Source organism: Exserohilum turcica (genome assembly GCF_000359705.1).
Source record: "Exserohilum turcica Et28A unplaced genomic scaffold SETTUscaffold_8, whole genome shotgun sequence".
In the NCBI taxonomy this organism is placed as follows: Eukaryota; Fungi; Ascomycota; class Dothideomycetes; order Pleosporales; family Pleosporaceae; genus Exserohilum; species Exserohilum turcicum.
This window is the reverse complement of record NW_007360299.1, coordinates 1,773,573-1,801,087: the sequence shown is the minus strand read 5'-3', so window position 1 is coordinate 1,801,087 and position 27,515 is coordinate 1,773,573. Positions and strand designations below refer to the sequence as shown.

The following is a 27,515-nucleotide window of genomic DNA, read 5'->3' as shown; positions in this document are numbered from 1 at the left end:
TTCGGCGAGCCTCCTTGCCTTGGTGAGCCCTTTCCTCCCACGACGGCCGATCGTTTGGCGACCGCTTCAATCGTTGGCCTGATTGCTGCCTCCTTCCATCCGTCCTCTCTAAGCATTTGTGTAATTTCGCGCAGGATCTCTTCATCTAATACTCCTGCCTGGTTCTTGGCAGCAGCGTACGCCGCCAGCTCTTCCACATTCAAGTTTGGAACGTTAATCTCCATTGCCTAATTCGTTTTGGACGTCTCGTTCTTTGCCTGCTAATATGCAGGGCTTCCGGTCGCTCTTCGATCCGCTTGCGCAGTCCTTAACTGCGGCCTACTCCTCGTTGGTGAGGACTAGTAGGGCTTACCTTTGGCCGTACTTCTCTTCTAGCTGGTTCTGAACAGCGTTTGGCTGCTGTCGTGTCGCGTCCCTAGGAAGACTCGCGTCTTGCCGTCTCGCTCGTGGGATCTCGTCTCCGATTGAGAGTAATCGCACGGCCTGCACCCCGTCCGATAGAGGATTGACAGGACTTCTTACTACAACGTCCGCTTCTAGCTAACTGTACGCTAGGCCCGAGTGGCCTTTAGGTAGTTTATCACGCGACGTTGCGCCTACGGCTCGGCTTTCCAAGACATGGTAGGACTTCCTAGACAGGTCCCGGGCGACTAAATCGCCTACTGTCTCTCACGGCTGAACTTCCTGCGAAGCTCTGCCCTAGGTGTACTGTCTTGCGACGGTCTACCTTCTCGCTGCACTGAAGGCCTTTCGTACCTATTGCAGCACCAACTCTATGTTACTAGCTCGCACTAACAACACGCTCTAAAACTTAGTTAGAAGATAGTCCGCCTAAGGCTTATGTCTAATTGGGATTGAATACAAAATGTAAGAGGCTGCGCTCTAGGGAGCAATTGCGAGGTATACAAGAGGTTGTATTTGATAAGGAGCTATCTACTCTGCTTACGTGGTGTTTATTTACTTATTAGAGAAAGGTTATGCCGGAGTATCTGAGCGCGTTGTCTGAGCGCTGCTCGGTCTGAACGTAGTTCAGATGGTGCGCGCGCAGCTTGGCCCGAGATTCCATCGAGGAGCTATCCAAAGGGCGTTCAGCCCGTTACACTAACGTTATAGACTACTTGCTTAACGCTATATATATAAAAAGAGTTATAATTATATAAAAAGACTTCTAGCTGTTTAAGCACTATAGTAAGAAGTATTCTATAAGAGGCTAGTAGTAGTAATAAGAAAGTAGAATTCTAGTAGAGTACACTTATGTAACGGGCTGAACGCCCTTCGCCTCCCATACTCGTCTACGACCTCGTTTACTCCACCTGCCCGGCCCGACTGTTACCCTAGCAACCAGCATTGTATATAGATAGCTACGTAGCCGAGAGCTTAGCTCTCTATCGAATACAATCTTGTTACCTTGGCCTGTCCGATCGTGCTCCCGAGCTTAAGACTACCCTCCGGGGTCGAGCCCCTTACAACTTATATAATAGTAAATAAAACTTAATTCTATAAGAATAATATTAATATTAAAGCTTAGTGTAAAGTAGTAGTAGGCGTAAGAGAACGTAATTAATATCTATAATAAAATAAGACTTTAACCTAGCATAACCTAATAGTTATATACTTAACTCTACCTTTACTTAGGTCTTAGCTAACCTAACTCTACCTCTACCTAAGTCTTAGCTAACCTAACTCTACTTTTATCTAAGTCTTAGTAACTCTACTCTTACTTATGCTAAAGAACCTTAGCGTAGGTAAGAGTAAGGGTAGGGCTAGGTATTATATAAGCTAACCCTACCCCTACCCTACCCCTACCTATTCGCCAGTCTAGCAAAGAGTAGTATAACTATTAAGTTTCTAGATTTTAGGCTCTTACGTTCTAAGTAATTAAATTTTAAGTTATATAGTAGTAGTAGGTTATAATAATAGTAGAGTAGTAGTAGTAAGTAACTTATATAAGCTTCTTTCTTATATATAAAATATTACTTCTTTTATAATATATCTTTTCTACTACTTATACTATTAACTTAGAAGCTTTATCATATTAGTAAGACTTATAAAGTGTAAACGTAATTGCGCTATTATATAGTATAAGTGCATTAAAGAATTTTAATTAATCTATGTATACGTAATATTACTTAGTATATTAATTACGTTTTATTATAGCTAGTACTTAAGATAAGCTTCTTACGCCTATTATTAGCGCGTGAAATTTAATAAAAACACTAATAATAATCCCTAAATTAATACACAAAAGGCCGCGGCTAGTGAAGTAGATATTATAACTACTATCTAGCTATTAGTTACGGTCTCAAGTATGCCATGCTTAGAATTATAGCAGCCTAGACTACTTACGCAGTTGACGAAAATTGCTGAATTAGGCTATTAGTGAATAGTTTGGAATAATTGTGCGTGAGGTAGAACTGCGTTGCCTCATAATATGGAAATACATTACCTTAACACTTGGGTATCACGTGCGTTTATATCACGCATTTTCGATGCATCATTCTTCTATAGCCTTATTATCCAAAGGTTATTAACCAGCACAATAAAAGTCGTCAGCAAACCTCTAGCAAGCAATTTGGTGCGAGGCTTATCGGCAATGTCAATTAGGGAGATGCTAATATACCTTTACTCTTTTGTATGCGGATTAAGACCGCCCTTTAGATTGCTCTTCAAGTCTATTAGCTGAATATGTATTAGGTAAACCGTTTTGTATAGACACTTCTAAACGTATTATTGTCATCTATTTAAAAACGACGGCAGCACCATAGAAGAGTCCAAGGCACTTATAAACACAGCCTTTACTGGATTATAGGGGAAGACATTTGCTCTCCACTACCTAGTGGCCAGTCTATAGTCTAGAGGAGGATAGTATCATCATTTCGCAGTGCTATATAGGCCATCTTCTAGGTTTGTACTGTAATAATACCCGCTGAAAAACCATCAACCTACTCACGATAGTGCTCTGACTCGTTTCTAGAACAGCTGACTCTTGTCTTTCCAATTATAGATTCAGTACTTAGCCAATGTACAATCTACCCAGTTTCATCCCTAATTCCGTCCTGGTACGTCCACTAACCCCGAAATCGAAATAAGGGTATGACATGTCGTGACATGCGGTCCTAAATGACTGCGAGCATTCACGAGTATCATCTCAATGTAGGATATATCGCAACATGAAATATCCAGCCATTCGTGTCTGGGGCGGCCAGCTGTCACGGGGTTCTCAAAAATAGCAGCAGCAGCAGCATCATCACAGCCGCATGACGCCGTTAACTCCGATCAACCTCAGGCAAGCTGAACGAGGCCCCCCCTCATCCACACGCACTCCCTCCCGCCGCGCCAACGTAGCATGTCGCATATTTTGTTTTCGCGGACGCCCTCGCTGCGCAGCGTTGCGCAGCGCAGCATTGTGCGTCAGAGCCGGGCTTCCTACCACCACCAGTCGGCGCCCAAGATGGCGTCAGGCGCAGCGCCCATCCGCACGCTACTCCGGCAGACGACGCTGCGGGCCAGCGCCATAGCAGCACAGCGCACGTCATACCCCGCGTCGCAGCAATTCTCCACGCAAACCTACACACAGTCGCGGTCGCCATCGCCGCCCCCGCCGTACCACGCGCGCAACACATCGGTGCTTGCGGCGCCGAACCAGTGGACCCGCTTCAACAACAGCCCGTACAACTCGCTGTCGTCTGTCCGCACATTCACGGCGAGTGCGCGCGGGAAGCTCGCTGCGTCGACGTCGGAATCTCCATCGTCGCTGTCGCCCGAGGCGCAGCAGGCGGTGGACGAGGTGATTGAGGAAATCCAGGAATTGTATGGCACGGCCAAGGACGAGTTTGAGATTGCGTCTGAAGAGAGCGAGAAGAACACGACGTATGCGGCTGATGATCGGGCTGCTGCGAGGGAAGAGCTGGATCGCCTGTTGACGTATTACAAGGGTGTTGTCGAGGGCGAGGATCGCGTGGTTGCGGATGAGGTCAAGAGAAGGGTTGGGCAGAGAATTCGCGAGCTCGAGCATGCGGTGCTGGCCATGGAGGAGGCGGCGACACATGGCGACTAGCTGGGAATATTGCACTCACAATACCCTCCAACCATAGCCTTTTTCAGTCATCTCATGTATCATACCATAGGCGTCAGCTCGTATATAGAAAGAAACATGTCATCAGGCATAGCGTTATATTCCCTAGCTACCCTCACCAAATGTGCCGTGTAATCAATCCCAAACGCCAGGCATCCCGCGTATACTCATGTGCTTTAGTCAAACCCCTTGTTCATGACTTGGACAAACGCTCAAACTCGGGAAAGGGATGACGGGGCCGTCTGTCCTGGCCGCCATGCAGGATAGCATCGAGCTCGTCTCTAAATTTAGTCGAGTTGGAGCGTGTGGCATCCATGTCTTTTGGTCGGCTGGTCAGCTCCCAGTCGCTCTTGTGCTTCTTTTCGTCCATCTCTTCCTTGAGAATCTCAACTTGCTTCTTGATCTCGACCCACAGTTCCAGCTTGTCAAATTCTGAAGCCGGCTCCACGTCAGAACCACCCAAGTTGTCTCTCCGCCCAAAATTGGCATGAAGAGTACCAGTAGCGAGCTTCATTGGGTCCTGAGGACCCGCCCACCTCGCTGCCTCCCGCTCCGCTTCCGCAGTGCTCTTACCTCCCCGTGCAGCAATGGCCAAAAGTGCCGCAACAAAAGCCTCTTGCATGTACGCAAACGAAAACTTGGCAGTAATCTCTGCAATCTTGTCACAAAGCTCATCGGGAAACTCAAGGCTCTTGTTATCCTTGAGCTTGTTTTGCCAGAACTTGGCATACTGAACACGCTGCTCGTAGTCGGGATCTGAAAAGTAGTACTTGCGGTCAAAGCGACTGGGGCGCTTTGAGATGCCAGGGTCCAGTCTGTCGAGGTGGTTGGTTGAGCCCACCATGAGGATGCCGTCGTTGGACTTGAGGCCGTCTACTTCGTTGAGAAAGTAGGACCGCACGTGGTCGTTGACAATCGAATCAAGATCCTCAAAGACGAGATAGCAGGGGGCAGCTTCGCGGGCTTTGCCAAAGATGGCCTTCAAAGAGTATTCAGGACCAGCAAACGAGCTGAGCGAGCGGACGTAGAGCGTGGGCACAGAGAGCCTAGAGTCGCCATTGGTGCCGCGCTGGTACAGACTGTGCATCATGGCCTTGATGCTGATCGTCTTGCCGTTTCCTGGAGGGCCATAGTAGATGACGCCACGCTTCCAGGGCACCTTCAGGTCCTCATACGTCTTGCGGCCGTCAAAGAAGTTTTCGACGTCGTCGATGAGTGCCTTCTTCATGTCCTCGTCGAGGATGACATTGTCCCACGAGGCCTTTTGTACAGAGTTGTACAGCTCGGCACTCTTCTCCCAGTAGCCGCCGTCAAAGACCCAGACCTCGTCATGCAGCTCGGAGCCCCACGTCGTCGCCTCCTTGATCAGCTCGTCCACCTTGTGCTCCGCATTGGACAGGATGTAGTAGAGGGTAGGGGCTGGATACGCGCCCGAGCCGTCGCGCCCTTCTGCGAGGTAGACTATGGCCTCCTGGTCCTTCCACTTGTACATGTATTTGCCAAAGATGACGCGCTCGACCATGGTGCCGGGGCGGGGATCCAGGCGCCTCGCCGAGGGGACATAGAAGCGCTGCTTGACGCCGGGACCGTAGACGGGATCTTTGACGACATCCTCGAGAGGCGTGGCGGTGGCAAAGCCGGCCGAGGCATATGCGAGCAGGTTGAGCCTGCCCTGGGGCGCGACGATGAGGTCGAGGTTGGGGTACTGGGTGCGAATAGCCTCAATGAGCACGGCATCCGTGTTGACGCGCTTGCCCGACGAATGGTCAAAGTACGAGATGCTCGCCATGTCCGCGTTTCCAGCCATGGCGATGAGTAAAGCGCTCGGTGGTGAGCGTGTTCGGGGCGTTGGTGTTGTTCAGTATGGCAGGACAGACGGCAAACTGACGTCGCCGGAGCTCCAGGCAGCTACTGGCAGCTTCCCCACGCTCCACTCAGCGCGGATCCACACGCGCACTTGCCCCCCATCCGAGACCCGCCTCAACACCATCGCTCACATTGCCATTGCCATCGCCATTGCCATCCTCAGAGCGCCCGCTTCGAGTCTCGTCTTGTTTCTCCATCGGCCGACAGCCGCCGCCGTGTTGCTGTTATTTCCGCCTGCTCGCTCCCGGCCATAACCACCCATGCTGCCGTCGTAGCGACATGCGCCAAGTTGCTACCAAGCCGGGAACGAGTGACAAGAAACGCCACGTCTGGCCCCGGACTCCTTGTTGCGACGTCCTCGACGGCTTTGGGCCTGCAGCGGCTTAGTGTGTACATGACGAGAGCACCCGTCTCCTACCTGCGCAGAGGCCGTCTCCCGCCTCTGCAGTCGGCCCTCGAAACAATACCGGCATGTGCAGGACTCTGCCAGAGCCCCTTTGTGCGATAAAGCAGTTCAAACTTTGTCTCAGCTGAGTGTCGTGAGAACAGAAAACCATGGCTTACTCAGACCACTCAATATTCCAGGGTAGCAATGCCGACCTCGGTTGTCAAGCTATACGGACCATCGGAGGCTATTGGAGCATGTGGGCAGGGTTCCGTAGGGCCGCCCGAATGCGAGCACGAGTCCTCTGGCCACGTCGAAACCGCACCCGTGGGCTTCTGTCGATTGTCTTGTTTCCAGCGTGGCGGCCTATTGTGGCTCGCTCTCGCGCAGGGACAAAGCGGAGTCCCCAGATTTGTCTCTCCACAACCCAGGTGGACCCTACTTCCTCGTTTCCGAATCTGTGTCTGCACGGGTCGGGGCTCCCATAGTCGTCTCACTGGAGCGGACCAGGTCCAGCGTGCCGCGTCTCACGGCTCAACTAGCCAGCATTGCCTGTAGGCCATCATCTACATGCGGCTCTGTAGCAATGCACGGCACCCGCTCAACGTGTCGAGGGGGTAATAAGCAACGCACTTTAGCCTGTCTCATACAAATGTCGACAGCGTGCGAACAGGGACCTGTCTGTACCGCAGCCCAGCAGTTCAGCACTCGGCACTCGGCATGCACCACTCATTATTCAGCACATTTCAGCAGAAGATAGTTGTTGATGCCAATTGTTGAGGCCATGGCCAAGACCACCAAAATACCATGCAACGACTCGAGTCCGACATTAGCCTAAATGGCTCATGGATGGCGCAAGGCCGGGCAGTCTCACGCAGCCATCTGCATGTTTACAGTAATCGATAGCAGTAATACCCCCAAAGGCTGGCCAGAATGTTTGCATGCGCGTCTGTCGTCGCACCGCCAACGGAGACGGGACAGCGGGACGCAGGTCGAAATAACATGACACCCTACCCCCGCTGGTCCGGGGGGTGCAACAGCCAACGAGCGTCTCAACCGTGCCACCACCAGTGCATTAACTGTTTCCCACATTCTGGGGGTCCGTGGGCTTTCGATTCGTCGCTCCAGAAGCGCAGCAGACTGAAAGGTCGAGTTTTTGGGACTAGATGGCCATCGGATGGATTGCCGCGGCGGTGTGCCCATTGGCTGCAGCCGGCTGTGCGGTGTCATGATAATGGAAAATGCCGGACATGTCGCCGAGTTTCTTGGACAAAGCTTAGCCGCCAGACATCACGCACAATGCCATCAGCGCGTTCGTTCCGCGGCGTTTAACACGCAATGGGCCGATGGGAGAGGGGTGTTTCCTCGCAAATTGCGTGCGCAGGGGGGCAAAAGCAATGTCTGTATTCAACACGGCCAAAACCACGCCAGAATGGTCGCGCGACAGCAGCAGTAGCAGCTGCAAGCCGCTTGCTATCATGCCCAGCCTCAACCGCGACATCCGGCATCCCACCGCACCCAGTCACACACTGCTCAAGGAACGTCTGTCCGCTCTTTATGCTCGAGCGCCTGGTCAAGACGGCCTTGCGTCTAACTCGTCTAAGCAATTGGAGCGTGTGTGCGCAAACTCCACCTTTAGGCGCTTTTTTTGCAAGGGGCCCTCTTCCGTACAGGGTAAACGTGCAGTCAGACCGCCCGCGCGCAAATCACTAGGCACACCGTGTGGTATTCCTTCCATTTCACCATCCGTCTTGGTGTCAAAGATTGCGCTCGCACTCGGGGAAAAAAAAGAGAGGGAAAAACTCTACACCTATGCATGCGCACGCTGTCACGCCAATGTCACGAGTGGTTATGATGTAATGCTTGGGGTGCTTGGGACTTGGAGACAATGCCAATTCTCCGCGTCATCACAGCATCAAGGCGTCCCTCTAAATGCGACACACGACAGTTGGGTCGGCTGGCGCACCAATGGTCGGTGTTGCTTGTTGGCCTCTATCCATCTTCGCTAACATGGCCTTTTGGTGCCGATCTCACGCCGCTGCTGGCTTCGATTCGACGGCTGGTCGTTCCTCCGCCCACCGTGCCCTCAGCGGGCTGGCCATCAGTGGAGACATGTGCTGCCCTTTTACCCGGCCTGCAGAGGCGTCTATGGGGAACCGCCATGGGTGGTCCACTTTTGCACTTGTTTGGACTCTTATTACCAACCCTTGGTTGCGGGGCTAGGGCCCGTAAGGGGACGATGGGCTCATGGCGCACGTCGACACGCCATGCTCACCCTGGTGATGCTGGTCTGGACATATAATGACCCTCTCCGCTCCTCGCCCCATCCTGACCTTGCCCTCCCTTCCCCAGACTCTCTCCACCAAATCCACGAGTTAGTCCGGCCAATCAGCACGCCAAATCTCCGTCACCCATACTCGACATCATGGCGACGGCTCGTGAGCACAACAACGCCGACGTAGGTTGCCCTTCCCACTGCGCGACGCTTCATGACTCTAATCATACCTGGTACAGCGCGGCGCGAGCTTTGAAAAGAACATTAATGAGACGAGTGCGACCGACCATGCGGCTGGACCCAATGGCGGTGCCAAGCAGAGGGTCCCCTATGACTATGGCGGCAACCCTCTCGCCCACGTTGCTACCAACGACCCGGATCTCCGCCTGGCTGCCTTTGGCGGGGAATTCCAACCTGGGCTATACCGACCCCCGAACCGCAAGTTTGCCAACCCAGCTCCCCTGGGTCTCTCGGCTTTTGCCCTGACCACCTTTGTCCTGTCCCTCATCAACGTGCGCACCCGTCACATTGGTGAGCCAAGCATTGTCGTCGCCATTGCCTACGGTTATGGCGGTCTTGTTCAGCTCCTGGCTGGCATGTGGTACGTTGCTACTCTACAATGTGCTCAAAGTCGTCTTCTAACAGGCAGCTAGGGAAATGGCTGTCGGCAACACTTTTGGTGCTACTGCTCTCTCGTCCTATGGAGGATTTTGGATCGCTTTCGGCATCATCCTCACTCCTGGTGGATTCCAGATTGAGGAGACTCTTGTCGCAAAGGGCGACTTTTTCAACTCGTTTGGTCTCTTCCTCATGGGCTGGTTCATCTTCACCTTCCTCCTGCTCCTCTGCACCTTGCGATCCACGGTAGCCTTCTTCTTCCTCTTCTTCACTCTCGACATGGCATTCCTGCTCCTCGGCATTGGATACCTCAACGCCGACGCTGCAGGCCCACAGGGCGACTGCATTATTGCTGGTGGAGCTTTTGGTCTCATGGCTGCTTTTGCTGCTTGGTATAACGCCCTTGCCGGTATCGCCGACAGTTCGAACAGGTACGTTTTGTTTGTGATTGGTTTTGAAGCAGCATGCTAATTCATAATACAGCTTCTTTGTTATCCCTGTTGCCCACTTCCCCTGGTCGGAGAAGGGTCGTGAGCGTCGCCAGAAGGTCGACAACTCGATTGCTCGTGCCGAAGCTGGCCACACCGCTTAATGCAGCATGTTGTACGCTGTTATGTAAATGTCCAGGATATGTGCTTGCTTGTAAGCATACGACATAATATGGGAAAAGGGCCCAATGTATCATGGATAAATGGGCTTCTTATTGCGCGCACCAAGGGGGAAGATGTGCATCAGGGCATGACATGGATCATTGTCGTTGAGTCACGGCGATGATATAATTTTTTAATATCTACTTTTCCAATACCCAATCTTGAAGATTTATTTTCTGAAATTGTGTTGGATTGTATAACAAAACGCCGGGGGTGTTCATCAGTCATAGGCAGATTGACAGCAAGGCGCGTGTAGGGAGTATCCCAGCCAAGCACGTGTAGAATTTCCCCTCCCGCACCTGAACCTGGCTCCCTCCCTCGCACTCGCAGTCCCGCACCTAGATTTTACACGCAGCAATCTACATCACTCCATCAGCACGACACATACACACTAAAATAACACGCCACATGTAAACACGCCACACACACGTCTAGGCGGTCCAGTGACGTGCGCCATGGCCTTGTGTCTTCTTGGCCCCCAAGCACATGGGCCTCGCCGACTTTTATTTTTTTTTCGTTCCATTCGCCCGTTAACCGCTTTCCCCCGGATTTGCATGCCCAGCTGGGCTGAGCGGCGCTGAGCTGCGCCTGTCAGCTAGGTCGGCTGGGCTGAAGTCAGAGGCGCTGGTTTTACACACACACAAATGCACCTACGCAACTTTGATGCTCACGCCATCATCGTGTGTGATTGTGATGATTGAGCATGGAGTAGTGCTGTGAGGATGCCGGGGGTATGCGTACTGTTGAGAGAGAGATAGCTGTGCATGATATGATGTGGAAGCATGAGTCGCACGCGTAATTGCGGTTGCGTGTTATTGTGTAGTTAGTTATAGTACATACATGGTTTTATTCCTCTGGGTGATTGAATCCTGCGAACTTTGTAATTGGTATTACAGTTGTAATGTTTTGTACTCTTCGAATCTTATACTCGATTGAATATCAAAGTACAGAGTAGAGGTGTTTTCTAAGAGTAATAAGAACAAGTATGGTAAATAAGGAAAAACAATGGTTGGAATAGTATCAATGTCAAGATAAATATCACAAGTATACGACTAAACTGTTTTCTGGACTGACTAGCAAGTGTACAATACCTTTTCGCACCTTGTAGCTTTCTCGTAGGCATCGAACCAGTAGAACAGCTACGTACCGTACCTTGGCCAAGTCTTAGCAACCCTACACCTACCCCCACTCTACCTATTCGCCACCCTAAATACCATGTCGACACCATCAAAGACTGAAAGCAAATATCTCCGAGATGGAGGTGAAACTACGTCCCATGAGGATTTACAGTCCCAAGGTCAAGAAGGAAGGTAGAAACTTGCATATTCCTCCACTTTGCAATCCACGATGATGCATGTCTTTTTCATAGATGAGTCTTCCGTGGCTCGCGCCTACGCATACACTTGACGTACCGGATATTGCACTTCAGTCACTAATTCCAGTTTCTCCCTCTCTCTCAGCGCTCCCATCTCCCTACATTGCGTATTTCTCCGTCCACTCCTTGGCCGTCTGCCAATACACGTCGCGCCTCTCTCGCCACTCATGCCCAATCTCCGGTACAATCTCGCATCCAGGGCGTGGATCCGGTGCGCTAAGCAGACTGCTCAACATGATGAGAATCTTATCCATGTGCCACGCAGGCGACCATTCTTCGTTTGCTGGGCTCCACGCAATGGTGCCGCTGTTGCTGTCGATGTTTGGGTGGTAGATTTTCGTGCGGAAGTGAATGGCTGGTGCGGCAAAGGGGAAGTCGTCTGGAAAGGATACATCGAGTTTGAAGTTTCCCGTCTCGTAGGGCGAGTCTTTGGGGCCGCGGAGTGTGATGACCCATTTTTTGGGTCGGAGTCTTGCAGTTGTGCAGAGAAGTCGTCGCCGTTCTGGTTGACGAGGGCGAACTGGGTTTGGAGGTTCTTTTCGCGTGCACTCATTGAGAATGGAAGCCGGTACGAGGAATGATGCGTGTTTGTTTTGATAGAAAGCTAGGAAGGGATGCTTTACCTCAGACAGCAGGAGCAGGAATGTACGTTACATGTTGGTGAGTGATATAGCCGTGACGTATGTCAGAAATATGGCTTGAGTCTATTGATTGTTGCAATAAGCGACAATCGGCATCCAGCGACTCTCAGCCTGCAGGTCTTGTAACATTATTGAATATATCCCACGATAGGACACAGAGGAAGAAAAGCGTCTATTGCGTGTCCTGGTACTAAAGGCTCCAACACCGCTTAGCACTGCTGTCTGCGTAAATGTCAATATCTTCATGGACAATAGAGATGACCGCTTAAAGTGCTTTTGAAAGTTGAGATGCAATCAATAGGAATGTATTCTAAATTGTTGGTAGCTATGTAGGCTATGTATTGAATCCACCATTAGTACCATGCTCGCCACAAGTCACATGGTCCAACTAGCTTGCACTGCCACGCCCCAGCCACAAACAGATTAGTAACTGAATCGACTTGTAGATTTCTTCAGAGATGACATCAAAAAGCAGCTAGAAAAGATATACGAGCCAAAAAAAAATCAAAAAACATGCAACAGCGACGATTCGCCAGTGGTCACCCACCTGACTACTGAGTCGCCGGTAAACTGCTTGTGTAGGCCAGATCTAACGGGATAGCCAAATTTCAATTTCCTATGGTCGCATGTGCTTGCAAAATGGCGGGATTGGCGCTTATGAAGCAGTCACTATCCTAATGGAAAAGGATGGTCATTCCACTAGGCCTGGCAACTAGGTCAGGTACAGTCTTGTATCACTTTTTCTGATAAGGGGGGATAGGAAGAAATCTCTTAGCATAATGTATATAGTTGGTCTAGCGATAATTCAATAGATTAGCAGGTTTGCAGCGCTGATCCCTTTCTTTCTTTGCATTTAGTGGCCTAATGTCGTGTCACGCGACATGTTGTACATGTCGAGTCAAGTGCAGTGTGGATGGCTAGCCCCAGAGAGCAAGCGCGGTGTACGACGCGTATGGCAGCTACCTTGGCTCTTGAATGCAAGAGGGAGAGGGAAAGGAAACTGCACATTTTTCAGCCAAGACCCGTCATCCCCACTGTGTGCTCATTCCTGCAAGACTGGCATGGACTCTAATCGACTCTTCTATCATTCTTGGAGACTAGCTCTTCTATGCAGTACATGTATTCTAAACACAGCCATTAGGCAGTCACACGGCGCCGTTTTCCTTTGTACCCTGGACTTGTTCGCCCCAAATCTGCTGGACTAGCTGCTTCTTATTAATCTTACCCATGGCGTTGCGCGGGATGGTGTCTACGACCTTCATCTCCTGGGGAATCTTGTAGTTTACTAGCATTTCCTTGAGCGCTCTCCGCATGTCAAGCGCTGACCACGCCTTGCCTCCCTTGCCAGCAGTCTTGCCTTGGTCGGAGAGGACGACTACAGCGGCGACCTTCTGCCCCCAGGCTTCTGATGGGAGACCGACCACGGCAACCTCGTCGACCTCGGCGAGGGAGAGCATCTCGCGCTCGATTTCGAGAGCAGAAACCTTTTCTCCGCCCGTCTTGATGATGTCGGCTGATTTGCGACCTTGGATGAAATAGAGGGGCCCCTTTGCCCATGGCTGCCCGCTCTTGCCTGCGCCTTCAACGGCCCTGCGGACTGCAACATCGCCCGTCTTGAACCACTTTCCTTGTCCATCAGTATCGTCGGTAAACTCCTTGGAGGTAGCGTCGGGGTTCCTCCAATACTCTCTAAAGATGGTTGGTCCCCGCAGTTGGATCTCGCCCTGTCGCTCACGGCCCGTGGCAGGATCGACCTCATTGCCCACTTCGATAACCTCTCCATTCTCCGTGTCCACAAGCCGGGCTTGTACCGAAGGAAGCGGCCACCCAACCGAGCCATCTACGCGGTCTGCAAAGTCGAGACCACATGAGAGCGCCATGCCGACTTCAGTCATGCCATAGCGCTCCAGCAGCACATTGCCCCCGCTAAGCTCGGTCCATGCCGACTTGACGGGTGTGGGGAGAGCAGCCGAGCCTGAAATATTGAGGCGCATGCTGGACGGGTGAAGAGCCGTCTTTGTTGCGGCTTGCATTTCGGGCGAGAGGCTGGAATGTGAGGCTAGCAGGCGCGTGTATATGGTTGGGACGACGGTGAGAAAGGTAATGGGCTTCTTGGCCGGGTCTGGGTTGGGTAGGAACGGAGCTGCCAGACGGTCCCAGACTGCCGAGGCATTAAAGGGAAATTGGAATTCAATGGTGCTTCCAGCAAACAGAGGCGTGAGCAGCGCATTGACGGTGCCGTGGATGTGGTGGAGGGGTAAAACATGCAGTAGCACGTCGTTGGCGCTGTAATTCCAAGCCTCGAGCAACGACTGCGATTGCGCTGTGAGCACGTCCTGAGGAAGCAGCACGCCCTTGGGCCGGTTTGTCGTCCCCGACGTATACAGCATGATGCCCCCCTCGCGGCTGGTGGGCTCCTCGAGTGTGACATAGTCGTCCGTCTTGCCCATCATAATCTTTTCCTGCTTGTAGTGGATGGGCTTTGTGGCCATGCCCTCGCTGAGTACATCGTCGGCCTGGCCTTGGAACTTTTCCGACGAAAGAAGCATCAGCGACTCGCTCTGGTCGAGAATGTAGCGCAGCTCATGGGCGGGAAAGGCGGGCGACAGCGGCACGGCGATTGAATGGGCGGCGAGGATGGAGAGCAGCGTGACTGGGCATGTGTGAGTCGATGGCCATGCATTCTCTCTACAGACGAGGGCCAGAGGAACGCGCACCTACATAGTCGTAGCCGTTTTCAACCAGAAACGAGATGCGCTGGCCGGCCGGACTGGCGCCGTTGCAATTGCGCTGCAGCTTGTCCTTTGCGGCGGCGACATCGTTGACGAGCTCGCCGTAGGTAAAGGAGCGGCCGGAAAGCGAGTGGACGACGGCGGTGCTGTAGGCATTGTGCTTCTTGATGGCCTCGAAGACGGGCAGGCGGGGGAGCGTCGACGCCATTCTCACCGTCGACAAGCGCGAAGATGCAAAGGGCGGGGGGCAATGGGCGATGCAGGCCGTCAGCGATATTTTGAGTCGGGCTTGGGTGCGCGAGAATAGATTACGCGCCCACATGGCGTAGCGGTAAGGAACCCGTGATCAGCGCAGGAGGATGCAGGTTGCAATGCTTCCGAGGCAAATGCGTGGGTGAAGGGCGGCGGATACGGCCGAATCATGTTGGCACGGCGACGGGCGTGTGCCTCGCCGCGCAGAGAAGGCAATGGGACAGCCAGAAAAATTCTCGCCGTCTGGCGAGAGAGCGTGCGAGGACGGTGAGGGGGTTTGGCAGCAATTCAGCGCGTGCCGCCGCCTCAATTGCTCTCCTGCCCGCCCGTCGGAATCATCATGACGCGCTCCACTAGTGCGAGAAAGCCGTCCGACCCCGCCGCGGCACGTGCTTCGGCCTGAATTCTGGCCCCGACGCCCGCTGCCCGCCTCTCTCCTCCTCCACCCCCACCCTCGACCTATCCCATTGGCTCTACACCACATATCGTCACACAGCTAGGGAACCAAGATTGTGCATGTTCACCCGCCACGCCCGCCTCGCAGGAAGGCGCTTCATGTCCGCCATGGCCCAATCCATGACTCCAATGGAAGATGCTCTGCGCACAAAGGTGCCACATCTACTCTGCCCCGGCATTGCATAGACCCCGACTAACCACCCCCTAGATCACCGAGGCCCTGAAGCCTGCGAGTCTCGAAATCTTCAATGACTCCCACAAGCACGCGCACCACAAGGCCATGCAGGGAGTGACCAGCAGGGAGACTCACTTCCGGTAACAGCCAAGCACTCCAACAGCCCGTCCCTATATCCCCTACTAACCGCCTCAGCGTCTACATCACCTCCTCCGCCTTCCAGGGAAAGATGCAACTTGCACGGCACCGCATGGTCAACTCGCTGATGAAAGACGAGCTGGCAAAAGAAGGCGGTATCCACGCCCTCCAGCTCACTACCCGCACGCCAGAAGAGGACGAGGCCAGACAGCAAAGCGAAGCCGCAAAATCATAACTCCATTTCATTTTTGCTACAGTTTCAGATACCCAAGCGAGTGTGAGGTCAAGATAAAACAATCAGACATCGACACATGGCAGGCCTGCCCATAACGAATCATCCCCACTCGCCGTGCCCTGCGGTTCACGGGCCCTTTTTACTTGTTCCCATGTCCATCTAGGGATGGTTCCTACCGTCACACGGGCCATTGTGCCTCGCGCAGCTGTGTTGATAGCCATGGTCCCTGCAACCTCCGTCCCTACTGCACCAGTACATATGGTTGTCTTCACGTCCAGAGAGGACCACATAGCCGCCCCAGTTGTTATTCCCATGCTCATTCCTATAATGGCAGTAACCGCAGTAGTAGCCTAGAAACAATTAGCCGTGGCGCTGGTGTAACATGGAGCACCCACCTGGGTTATTGACTCTGTGGCACCTGCAGTCCGGCCTGTTGGGCCTGTCAAGATTGTCAGGCTCAGCGGCGGGAGCGGCATCGCGCTCCACGTTCTCAACCGCATCGGCGGGCGCGGGCTCGGGAAGAGCCAAGGCGCTGCCAGCGACGACGAGGGCAGTGATGAGAGTCTTGATGGGAAGCATGTTGCAGGTTGATGTATGTATGTAGGCTTTGCTCGGTTCAATGTGAGTTGAAAAGGCTTGCACGAAGCAGTCTCCAGACGCCTTTCTCGGCCCATTTTATATCTCTCCCAGCGTTGCTTTTGGCCATGTTCCAGCGTCAACCCCCCTCTTTGCTCGCAGCAGCCCATGGTTCACCAGCGGGGTGCATCATGTTTGCGACTTCAGCTCTGAAGACTATACAATCGAATACGAGGTGGTTTAGGTCGCTCGGGGCTATACGACCAGTCAAGACTGAGCACTGGTTGGGATAGAAATCCGAATATAGAAAAGAGGGCCGACTCGCCCCGCACCTGGCTACATTGTGCATGGAGAAGTGGTTGTATGGCGTTCGGAATATCAACATGATGGTTGAATATATCTAGCGCACCAAACATGGCGACACTGGGCTGAATGCGAAGAATGCGAGTCTTGTAGATGAGCAACATGAACTGTATACATTGGATACAATACACCTAGCCTCCGCGGCTTTCCATTTTCCAAGTCGAGCAACAAAGTCTGACTGGCTCCACAAAGCTAGCCTCGATACCATTCCCCAACAACCTCAGCATTCTGCTTACCACGTTAGATCTTGTCACCACCCTTGAACTTGAACTTCTTCAAGCCCCGCACACCAACGTTGATTAGGAAGCAGTAGCCCGCATTCTCGTCTACAGGCCCGCCGTTCTCGCCGCTCGTGCCACCAGCACTGGTAATGAAGAGACTGTCGCCGACAAAGCAAGGGCAGGTAACCTGACTGGTCGGGACTTTGATCTCGGCAACAACTTCGCCCTGGGGTGAGATTCGGAGCACGCGAGAGCCTCCGTGCAGGGCCGTCCACATGTAGCCCTCCTCGTCCAGGCAGTGGCCGTCTGGCACGGCGTTTGGGCCGTAGCGCTTGTCCTCGGGCATGGTGAAGTAGGGACGCTTGTTGCTGATGGCGCCCGTGGCCGGGTCAAAGTCATACTGGAAAATAGTCTTTGTCGGGCTGTCGCAAAAGTACATGGTGTCGTCCTGCTTGTTCCAAGCAGTACCATTGGGAATCATAATGTCGTCCATGGGGCGATCGAGGCTCAGGTCGGCGTTCAGCCGGAACACGGCGCCATCTTTCCTCAACTCGGACAGCAAGGGATCAAACATGAAGCCCACCCAAAAGCGGCCTTGGGAGTCGACGGCGCCATCGTTGCCTCGCATCATCTCGTGCTTTTTGGCGCTGATTTCCTCCTCAGACCACACCTTTTGGAGCCAGCGGTACTCGCCAGTCTGCTTGTCGGCTACGCCAAAGCCATACTTGCCGCCAAAGACAAACTCCTTGTCGTTGCCCTCAATGTCTGCTGTGACGCCCATGGAGATGTCAAAGTCCTTGATCACCTTGAAGCTCGACGGGCCCTTTTCCAAGTCCACACGCATCACCTTTTGCTGCTCGACATCGAGGAAGCGAACCGAATTTGTGTCCTCCTCCCAGAAGGGGCCTTCGCCCAGTGAGCAGCGTTCCTTGAGCCATGGCTGCGACATGGTCAGTTGCTGAAGTTTGGCTCGGAAACAAAAGTAAATATAGCGTTCATGGCGTATATGGCGTCGATGGCGTGGCCTCTAGGTAGACGTCCACCTAAATATTAAACTTTTTCTTTTCCTCGTGTTGCGTCGCGAGACTGACAATGCGGCTACATGGCCTCAGCGGGGTAGACGTTACCCAAGCTTGCTACCCCTCCTTCGCACAGCAACGCTGGCGCAACAAGACCAACGCACAAGCAGACATGGTACATACCTCTGTGATTTCGTATGTTTTGATAGCAGACATGGCTGGAGAAGAGGGGGGAGGGGTGGAGTGGAATGCTGGAGACAGGAAGGTGGAGCTGCTTTCCACGACCTTTTTGTTGTTGGGTTGGCAGCCCCGGCGGCCTTGTTGTAAGTAGACGTTGCAGATTAGAGTTTCCCGACGTGCCCCGTCCAGGCGGCTCTGATGGAGGAAACCCACAAATTTGCGTAATGACGTCCCGATGAGCCGCCGCCGAGGCTAGGATGATGCTTCTCTTGTGTGTTTTTGGCTTTCCTGTTTCGTTCAAGTCACACCGAGCATGCTCGTGTTGGGGGGGGAGCGACTGATGCACAATCACACTCGACAAGATGAATGTCTGGCCCGCGTCCCGCAATAAAGGATATCCCTGGACTCCATGCGAAATCCTGCTGCAGTGGGATAAATACCCTAGAAGGCGTGTAGATGGGATTCAAGGTGGGTTTCTTTATTTGGACCACCCAAAGTACACATGGCTACACAACTATATGTGCACAGAAACCTTTTTTTTGGTCTACCATTAAAAAGCGATGCTGTCATTCAAGCGGACCGTTATCGCATTGCTCAGTCAACTACCCCCCCCAAAAAAAAGATAATGTACCCAGGCCGTCCCGAGTATTCATTGGCCCAGCACACATTTCCATATGAGCCGTTTCTGGCAAAAAAAAAGTGACTAACCCCCCAAGTCCAGTCGTCTAGCGAGCGGCATCTGCTGCTGGAGGAATATATACAACTTTGCACCAGGCCGACGACGATAAGAAGGGCACGGGAGGCGGGATGGTACGCGCGGGCGTTTCGTCCCGGCTAACCGGACCGGCGACGCCAGTCGAATCTAGGCCTGTGTGCGGGTGGTGGTGATTGTTGTTCCGGCTGAAAGACTGAAAGACGGCTAATTTGGGAATATAGGCGGCAGTTGAGTTGTGAGTGGAGATTTTTGGTCTTTGTGTTTGGAACGGTGTTGTTGCTGATGATGATGATGGTGATGATGGGGGTGCCGGCTCTAGGGAGATGGTACATAAAAGTGGGTGGAGTTGTTGCGAGAGTGGTGGATTAATTGGGGTTACTTACGTTGGAAGGATATCAGCTTGTTGTGCTGCTGGTCTGGGTACGTTGAGAATTTCCAAGTCTATCAAATCTGTTCATTTATTGGAATTATTTTTTTTGTCTTTTTGATAGGTGGCATTTTCGCATCCAATCGGTGTTATCAAAGCTATTCATGTATTCAACAACAACGACACACCGGCAGGCGCCAAAAAAAAACAATGAATACTCGATTATTCTAGTTTAGAACAGCATTCGTCCACGCTGATTGAGTAACAGATAGGTGGGTATATCGGCAAACGGAACAAATGCGACCTTGATATTCTCATCCGCGACCAAGCATACAGCAATGCCATCACTGCATGATACAACATCAGGAAACCACTTCTTCACCTACATTCCTTGCACTGCATGAAACGACATGAAACAACCCCTCTATTCTAGTTGCATTTTGTTCGAGGTTGTGCATGTATATACAGCCTTTGGTATTACCTAGAAAATGTGAGGTAAAATTGGTATTCCCATCTATACAGCAGCAGCATAAAGCTACTTAGTATGAGAGCTACACATGACTCCATGTCGTGACGTCTGCCCATGGCTTCTAGTAGCTGCTCTAGCGACTCGCGGTGCAACTACGAAAGTATGGGTTATGCTCCTGGGATGGAAATGATTGAGCTTAAAGACTTGTTTCTGCTGGTAAAGCTATACCTGACTGTAGGAGTATTGAGCGGCAGCGATGAGACGTGTCTAGTGGTGATGCATGCCGTTTTGCATTTCCAGTCTAGTGTTTAGATTGATAGGTAGTAGTAGTAGTAGTAGTAGTAGTAGTAGTAGTAGTAGTAGTAGTCGTCTTGTTACATGTTCCTACTCAAGTCCAAGTGATATTTGTATGCTGAGTGATTTCAACGTCGTGATGCGTTGGATTTCACAACGCAGTAGAATAGACGTGAGTATATCTAACTAGATGATACTTTGACAACTACACCAAGCTACTACTACTACTACTACTACTACTACTACTTTGAGTTTCCTCACATGATGGGTGGTAATTATTGCTACTTTTCTTGTATGTACGTTGTTTGGAGATTTTGCAGGACCTGAGCGGACAATGTATAGTTAGCTTTGATAGTCCACCGTGTTATGTTGTTAGCGAATATCAAAAATACTTCTTTGTTATTTAAATATGAGGTACTGGTTAGACCATCTTTCCTACATCTTTGTATATTGAATCCTGTTTCGTTGTGTGATGGGCTGCTTCAGCTTGGACTCAGTCAGTTAGTCGTATTCACGTCTTGCAGGCCATATAGCAACATGATATAACATCATATAGCCTGCAGAGATATTCTTAAAGAGAGGTATTGTAGGGCATATGTTTCATGGACAAATCAATGACCAATACTCTCCTGTTCGTCAGTGACGGATATGGTTTGCATGACACTTCTTAGGGGCCAAATGAATATGCTGAAATAGACGGAATACATCATTGTCAAAGAGGAAAAAACACAATTTTCATAATTCTTGGGCTATATATACTGCAGCAATCATTGACAGCAAATGGAGCCATATACATGGGATACGCTCACTGACATGCAGAATCCCAGTCCTTGCCGTTTACATTAACTAGAATACTTTCATTTAGATAGAGCGGCGAACCGGCGTCTTTGTATCCAGCTTAACGCGAACATAGCAAGACGTAAACTATTCTTTTTTGGTACATGACTAAAAAACCATGTCCCGTGAAGCTTTTGAAATGCATTTCAGCAGCCCAAATCAGATGCATCAAGGAGCGAAGTATTGCTCATAACTAACGTCGTCTCAAGTTCCCCAAGTGTACTCGTACAAAGCCCAATAAATATACAATAAAGGCGGTATTTCTGGAATGGGTCCAGACTGCGGGCGCGTTTCTCTGCGCCAATTTTCTTAGTAGACGCCGTGTCTACTGTGCATAGAGCTTGATCTTGTCATGTCGTGGTCCTTTGTTATTTGCCCCAGGTCTGGTCTTTTAGTTCCTTGGTCTTCTCCGCAACCATGTCAGTGACGCCCTTGGCCTCGTCGGCGGCGCCTCGAGCCCTCTTGGCCATCCTCTCCTTCCACGCCTTGTCCTCCTCATCACGCATCTCCAACTCCCTGAGCCAGCGATCCCTCTTGTCCATGCGCTCCTTGTCGGCGACCTTTGCTTCGTACTCCTTTCGCTTGACGCGGTCTTTTTGCCAGTACATGTTTCCGGCGACGAGCACGGCAATGGTGAATGCTTGGGCGTAGAGACGGCGGCGGAAGTAGAGATTGGTCATTTTATGGTCGCCCTTGCGCATGGAGCGGGTTGCGCCGACAATGGCCCAGACGGTGAGGCCGCAGCCGAGGGGCACGAGGGGCTCTTCGCGCAGACGGCGCCATATCTTGTCCATGGTGTTTTCATTGTAGAAGTCGCTGGTAGGGATGTTAGTACATGCAGCCAATTGGCCGTTGGGCATTGTTACTCACGCATTTTCGTCAAAGGAAGAGGGGAGGGGCGCGCTGTTGGGGGGTCCCAGGGACATGGTGGGCGCGGAATGTGGAATGCGGAGTGCGGAATGCGGAGGTGGCGGAGGTGTGGCGGGGTTGCTCGAGGCAGCTGGCAGCGTCTCTGGGTGAGAAGTTGTAGTCGGGGCACAGCAATAGTGTTGTATGTGCAAACTGAAGCTCTGCACCGATTTAGAAGCGCAGTGTCGTGCTGGCGAGCGAGTGGGCGACGGGTGCAAGATGCGGAGCAATGGATTATCTCACCACTCGCAACCGGCCATCGGGGCTTGTGATGTTCCAGCCCCGATGCGGCGGCGTCTGCGCGTGCACCTGCGCCGGCTCGTCCATGGCCAGAAAGCCTCGCTCGGTCGCAAAAGGCAGGCTGAGCATCTCCTGTCGCGCCCCCACCCACTGGCCGCCTTCGATGAGAGCCGGAGCAACACGCCCAACCCCCTCGCTGCGCCATGAACGATGAGGCCGAGTCGTCGCGCGCCCGGCGGCGGCATGACGACGGCGCACCCGCACCCACCCCCGACGACGACGACGACGACGTGGGCGCGCTGGAAGAGGCCATGGCCCGGCTCGAGGCGGCGGCAGAGCGCGGAAGAGAAAAGCAGCGGCAGCAGCGGCGCGTGGATGCGAAGAGGAAGCGCATCCAGATGCTGGGCGAGCTGCTGCGCGAGCTGGACATGGTCGTCTACCTGGAGCTCATCACGCTCTACCACCTCGAGTAGGCCGCCGATAGCATGGAATCCGTCGAACGTGCGGCACTGCTGACACGCGCGCTGTAGCTGCTCCTTCTTCTGGCTCGCCTTCAAGGCCTTTATCCACGGCACGCTGCTCACGCCCATGCCCGACACGGCCACGGCCATGCGCCCGCCCGACGAGCCCAAGCCGTTTCTGCCGCTGCTGCTCTTCTCGTTTGGCGTCAGCCTGGCGCTGCATCTCTCGTACCCGGCGCCGGCGGCCGGCGAGGACACGCGCGGCTATCTCCACGGCGGCCTGATGATCGACTTCATCGGCCAGCAGGGCCCCACGAGCAAGTGGAAGCTGGGCGCGCTCGACGTGTGCATCCTGCTGCTGCAGCTCGTCATGGTGTCGGTGCACGTCAAGCGGCGCGAGCTGAAGAAGAAGCTGGCCCGGCTGGCGGCGGCGGGCGGGGCGGCGGCGGCAACGGCTGCGGCGGCGGCAACGGCAACGGCAACGGCAACGGCAGGCGGCGAGGCGGACGGCGAGCAGGATGCCGACGACGAGGAGCGAGGCGTGCTTCACCGAACCGACACGCTGTCAGATCTGGGCACTGAGCCCGCCGACGACGAGGATACCCTGCTCGCGCCGTCCGAGGCCGGGCATGCTGACGCCATGGAGGTGCTAAGCTCTGGGCAGTGTGTGATTGGCGACTTCACCCTCATCGACACGCTGCTGCACGAGAACAGGAACTACTCTGCTTACCGGTTGACGCGCACCGAAGCCGGCATGAACGACATGCCCGAGACACTGCGGAGGCTCAACACCCTGCGCACCCGCTTCGGTGTGGGTCGCGCCTAGCACAGGCACCACCACCACCACCACAGCGTAAGCGGCCAAGCACGCCGCCGTCTTATCATGGGCCTTGTGCGACCTTGCAACGTCCTGTGCAGCAGTTCGCGACCATGCTCCGTCTATACTACACCCATTACTGCCTGTAATGGCCCCCCGCGGAGCCCACGCGCACACCCCTCCTCGGGTCGCCTGTCCTGCCCTGTCCTGCCCTGTTCTCTTCCCCCCACGTCGCCATGATGTTACAGCCAGGACCGCATCTTATAACCCCCTAGGCCGCCTGTCTATGTGGGTGTGGGTGTGGGTGTGTGGGTGTGACGAATGGCGAACTGTGCAACCTGTTCCGCGCGCCAGGTCGATTGTGTGCAGCCGAGTACAGTATATGTGACGCAGACAAGGCAGCCAAATTACAACATTATGATGAATACATTTTCTCAAACATGCCCCATGGATTGTGGAGAATAGGCAAGACGTGGGGGTGCCATGAGGCATATGCACACCGATAAACGGGAGACATGGACTTTCTCGGCTTTCCCTTTCTCTCTCTCTCTCTCTCTGCCTTGCCATTGATTGCTCTGTCAAAACGGCATGCCGTAGTCGTAGTCGTTGCCGTAGCCGCTACCGATGCTCTACCGATGCTCTACCGATGCTCTTCCTCACCGACCACATACACATACGTACATACACACACACACACACATACATCCCGCGTGCATGTCCTGGGCCGCGATTTTCCGCGTCTCGCCAATCTGCGCCTGCAAACCCACCCACCCACCTGCCTGCCTGCCTGCCTGCCTGCCTGCCTGCACTCTGTGCTGCGCGTGCTAAAAAAAATAAAAAAAAATAAACTCTTACACATATATATGTATTGAGCTGGTATGTTTTTTCTTTCCTTCTTTCTTTCTGGGGTGGATGCGTGCGTGCGTGAGTGGGTAGGTGGGTAGGTGGGTGAGTAGGTGGGTGAGTAGGTAGGTAGGTAGGTAGGTAAGGGGGAAGGGGGTGTGGCCGCTGTCCGGCACATGGTAAGCCGGCGTGCCGATATGCGCGGCATGCAAGATCTGACTGGGGTATGTATGTATGTATGTATGTATGTGTGTGTATGTGTGTGTGTGTGCACCTAGTGTGGGTTGCGTAAAGCATGTATGTGCGTATATGTATGTACGTATGTAGGGTGTACAGACATACATACACACATACGTACATACGTACATACACACATACGTACATACGTACATATGACCAGGCTGGGGCTCTCCTGCAAGTGCGACGTTGCTTAGGCAGCGGTGGCGTGAGTGTGAGTGTGAGTGTGTTGTGCGCAGGCCACTGTCTTTCTCTCCTCCTCTTTTTTTTAGTGTGTGTGTGTGTGTGCCATGTACGTAAGTATGTAACTGCATAACCGGGCTTTGATCGCCTTTTTGGGTGAGGATGCGTTGCCGCCGCCGCCGCCACCGCCGCCACCGACGCTGGCACTGGCACTGGCACTGGTAAGTAGTGGGGGGGAAGGGAGGGGGAAGACTCAATGTCGACTTTGTGTGTTTGTGTTTTGTGCTTGTTGCGCGCATAGCGGATAGCGGATAGCGGATACTACGGGATCAAAGACACTTATCACACACCACATAGACTGCACATACTGCACACATACACATACACATACATACACATACAGTCGCAGTGTCCTGTCGTGTGGCGTCCCCCGCCTCTCCCTACCTAGTTAATTATAACAGAAGCCCTTATACATACACACACACATACATACATACACATACATATCCACATACGTACAAAGTGTTACACCGCCTATCGCGGCACCAAGGCTTGCATCTACGTATCTATGTATGTACTTGGACTGTGTACACATACACTACCACTATATTGCACACACACACACACACACACAACGCATGCAAGTGGATATGAACATGGATAGCTTGATGCTTGTTTCTACACCTACACGTACGTGTAGGCATATGTAGGGGGCTGTAGGGGATGCTGGTGGTGCTGGTGCTGGTAGACAGGGTGGATAGTAGGCACAGGCACAGGCACAGGCGAGGGAGGCATGTACACGTTGCGTGTACACCTAGTGCTGGTATGTATGTAGTGCAACCCACTTTAATTTCCACATGGCGAGCATGGATGCTGCGAGGGCCATGTATGTATGTATGTATGCATCTGATCTGTGTACTGTACATGTACGAGCGTGTGTGTATCGAGTTCTAGAAAGAAGAGGAAAAAAGAAAAGAAAAGAGACGAGACGAGACGAGACGAGAAAAACTACCAAGTAGAACAAGTCGAGACACGGCGACATGGAGCGCAAAGGGTGCACCGAGACCCCGAGACAGAAAAAAAAAGGACATGTGGAATGAGAAAATGCCAGAAGAGAGAGAGAGACACACACACACACACACACACAAAAAAAAGAAAGAGAGAAAAAAGAAAAGAAAAAGGGCGCATGCTATCACCGTTCCAGAGCTGCTTGCATGCCGTCCTTGTTGGGGTTCTTCTCGTATCACTATCGCATCGTACCATATTGTCGCGAGGTACATGGCCAAAAGTTCGCGCGTGTCGTGCTTCAGTTGAATAATCATGCCCATGTTGATGTCGCCGCTGCTGTCGCCATTTTAGCTGCGATTCGCGCAAGCCGCGCTGCGCTGCGCTGCGCTGGAAACTTGTTGCTATGTATGGAACCCACCCACTTACACGTATGTACCTTACTATGTATGTGTGCCTGGGTCCCAAAGAGAGAGCGTGAGAGAGTCATGCTAGACTCCATCTTGTGCATGGCATCTTAGGCCTAAGGCGAAAGGGGGGGGGGCGGAGATGCAAGGCAGGGCAAAGCAGGGCAAGACAGCAGATTTTTTTTTGGAGGGGCTGGCCGTCGCATCAGGCGGCATTGCCGCAAAATACTCCCTCTCTTGTACACACACACACAGACAACCCCGTCAAAGTGCAAAAGTGTGTCGCATTTCCGCTCCATTGCATGTAACCCTCATCCGCGATGCAGTAGCAAGCACACACCCTGCGTAACCCTGTTTCTTCCTTTCTTTCTTTCTTTTTTTTTTTGCCCTGCTTTGTCTCGCTTACCTAATTCTCCTGGATGCATCCTCATGCCTTGACGAAGGATTTATTTTTTTTTTTGCAAAAAAAAAAATCACCTCATATATGTCGCTCTTGTATACCGTTGCAAGCAGACGTGTTATCGAGAAAAAAAAATACAGCTGAAAAGTAATGCAGAACAAAGTGTGGGTTTGTGCTACCAGTTCGTCATGCGTCACCAGACACCCTTAGGCGGAGAGGCGGGGGGGGGCTGAGGCTTGGAACAAGAAAAAAGAAAGGCAGAGATGACGAGCAGCAAGGCAAGGCAAGGCAGAGGGCGGGCGCAGCGAGCCGTCGGTCAGCGGGCGGATCGGAACGTCCAACAGTCGACCGAAACCTTAGCATGGTCTTTTTTATTTTTTTGTTTTCTTGTTTTTCATGCCTCTCGCTCGCTTGGCCTGCACTGTTTGTTTCTTCCCGTCTTTTCCCGTGTTCCCCCCTCCACTCCTTTTCCCGCGCTGCCCCCCCTCTCCATGATTAGTAGACAGATGGAGATGAAATAAAGTTCACACGCACACACAGGTGTACAGAACAATAAGAGAGATGCACGGCCTGCTTAGCCTGCCTATGATGTCCGTTTGCTGTCGGTCGCAGCTGAACAACATTGCCGCGCCAGGCATACCGAGGCCCATGGAGTCATTGCGTGTGCGTGTGGGGAGGTGAACCATTGGTGGACGGGCTGCCGAGTCAGGCTGGGAAATCATTTGTGCCATGTGTCGTAGCTGCATGCCATTGGCTGGCCCTGCACATGTGAGCCTGTGTGTGAGATTGCAGATGAGGGCAAGAGTGTAGTGGTGGCGGTGGTGTGTGCGAGTGAGATGATGGGACATGCAGATGATTCGCAGCGCGCCTATCCGGTCAACCGTGTTCCGCGTTCCTTCGGCAGCAGCTTGTCCCCCCCCCCTCCCCCTTCCTCCTCTCCTGTGCCAATGAGCATGCCCGTCACATGATCAGATCGCCAATGCGGGTCCTCTCCATCATCGTCGCAGTGGGGACGACGTGCTGACATGCATGAGAGACTTGTGTTGTGCTGCATGGCTTGCATGGTTGGGCTTCAAGATATGCATACTCTAGACAGGGG

General features: G+C 52.7%; 10 protein-coding genes across 10 annotated transcripts; 4 read left to right on the top strand and 6 right to left on the bottom strand.

Annotated features, from left to right (window-relative positions):
- The first annotated feature begins 3,313 nt into the window (after positions 1-3,313).
- SETTUDRAFT_166090 (uncharacterized protein) lies at positions 3,314-4,166 on the top strand. The gene has a single exon (XM_008032908.1). The coding sequence runs from the start codon at positions 3,452-3,454 to the stop codon at positions 4,055-4,057; it is 606 nt and encodes a 201-aa protein (XP_008031099.1). The 5' UTR covers positions 3,314-3,451; the 3' UTR covers positions 4,058-4,166.
- Positions 4,167-4,268: 102 nt separating this feature from the next.
- Positions 4,269-5,882, bottom strand: SETTUDRAFT_99152 (uncharacterized protein; the record flags this gene model as incomplete). Its single annotated transcript, XM_008032907.1, has 1 exon — positions 4,269-5,882. One exon carries the CDS (start codon positions 5,880-5,882, stop codon positions 4,269-4,271), a length of 1,614 nt encoding a protein of 537 aa, XP_008031098.1.
- Positions 5,883-8,662: 2,780 nt separating this feature from the next.
- Positions 8,663-10,159, top strand: SETTUDRAFT_166088 (uncharacterized protein). Its single transcript, XM_008032906.1, has 4 exons — positions 8,663-8,784; positions 8,841-9,202; positions 9,255-9,650; positions 9,703-10,159. Exons 1-4 carry the CDS (start codon positions 8,752-8,754, stop codon positions 9,809-9,811), a joined length of 900 nt encoding a protein of 299 aa, XP_008031097.1. The 5' UTR covers positions 8,663-8,751; the 3' UTR covers positions 9,812-10,159.
- Positions 10,160-11,342: 1,183 nt separating this feature from the next.
- Positions 11,343-12,099, bottom strand: SETTUDRAFT_44555 (uncharacterized protein; the record flags this gene model as incomplete). Its single annotated transcript, XM_008032544.1, has 2 exons — positions 11,766-12,099; positions 11,343-11,715 (listed from the first exon to the last, which is right to left on the bottom strand). The coding sequence occupies exons 1-2, from the start codon at positions 11,795-11,797 to the stop codon at positions 11,343-11,345; spliced, it is 405 nt and encodes a 134-aa protein (XP_008030735.1). The 5' UTR covers positions 11,798-12,099.
- An 855-nt stretch (positions 12,100-12,954) lies between these two features.
- Positions 12,955-14,897, bottom strand: SETTUDRAFT_166085 (uncharacterized protein). Its single transcript, XM_008032905.1, has 2 exons — positions 14,603-14,897; positions 12,955-14,538 (listed from the first exon to the last, which is right to left on the bottom strand). The coding sequence occupies exons 1-2, from the start codon at positions 14,823-14,825 to the stop codon at positions 13,031-13,033; spliced, it is 1,731 nt and encodes a 576-aa protein (XP_008031096.1). The 5' UTR covers positions 14,826-14,897; the 3' UTR covers positions 12,955-13,030.
- A 536-nt stretch (positions 14,898-15,433) lies between these two features.
- On the top strand, positions 15,434-15,873 carry SETTUDRAFT_24094 (uncharacterized protein; the record flags this gene model as incomplete). Its single annotated transcript, XM_008032449.1, has 3 exons — positions 15,434-15,478; positions 15,534-15,640; positions 15,696-15,873. The coding sequence occupies 3 exons, from the start codon at positions 15,434-15,436 to the stop codon at positions 15,871-15,873; spliced, it is 330 nt and encodes a 109-aa protein (XP_008030640.1).
- A 159-nt stretch (positions 15,874-16,032) lies between these two features.
- Positions 16,033-16,452, bottom strand: SETTUDRAFT_24093 (uncharacterized protein; the record flags this gene model as incomplete). The annotated part of the gene is made up of 2 exons (XM_008032448.1): positions 16,033-16,223; positions 16,269-16,452. The coding sequence occupies 2 exons, from the start codon at positions 16,450-16,452 to the stop codon at positions 16,033-16,035; spliced, it is 375 nt and encodes a 124-aa protein (XP_008030639.1).
- A 369-nt stretch (positions 16,453-16,821) lies between these two features.
- Positions 16,822-18,361, bottom strand: SETTUDRAFT_166083 (uncharacterized protein). The gene is made up of 2 exons (XM_008032904.1): positions 18,236-18,361; positions 16,822-17,973 (listed from the first exon to the last, which is right to left on the bottom strand). The coding sequence occupies exons 1-2, from the start codon at positions 18,266-18,268 to the stop codon at positions 17,053-17,055; spliced, it is 954 nt and encodes a 317-aa protein (XP_008031095.1). The 5' UTR covers positions 18,269-18,361; the 3' UTR covers positions 16,822-17,052.
- Positions 18,362-21,282: 2,921 nt separating this feature from the next.
- SETTUDRAFT_98510 (uncharacterized protein) lies at positions 21,283-21,840 on the bottom strand (the record flags this gene model as incomplete). The annotated part of the gene is made up of 2 exons (XM_008032903.1): positions 21,283-21,730; positions 21,785-21,840. The coding sequence occupies 2 exons, from the start codon at positions 21,838-21,840 to the stop codon at positions 21,283-21,285; spliced, it is 504 nt and encodes a 167-aa protein (XP_008031094.1).
- A 426-nt stretch (positions 21,841-22,266) lies between these two features.
- SETTUDRAFT_99074 (uncharacterized protein) lies at positions 22,267-23,350 on the top strand (the record flags this gene model as incomplete). The annotated part of the gene is made up of 2 exons (XM_008032902.1): positions 22,267-22,532; positions 22,594-23,350. 2 exons carry the CDS (start codon positions 22,267-22,269, stop codon positions 23,348-23,350), a joined length of 1,023 nt encoding a protein of 340 aa, XP_008031093.1.
- Between the last annotated feature and the right edge of the window lie 4,165 nt (positions 23,351-27,515).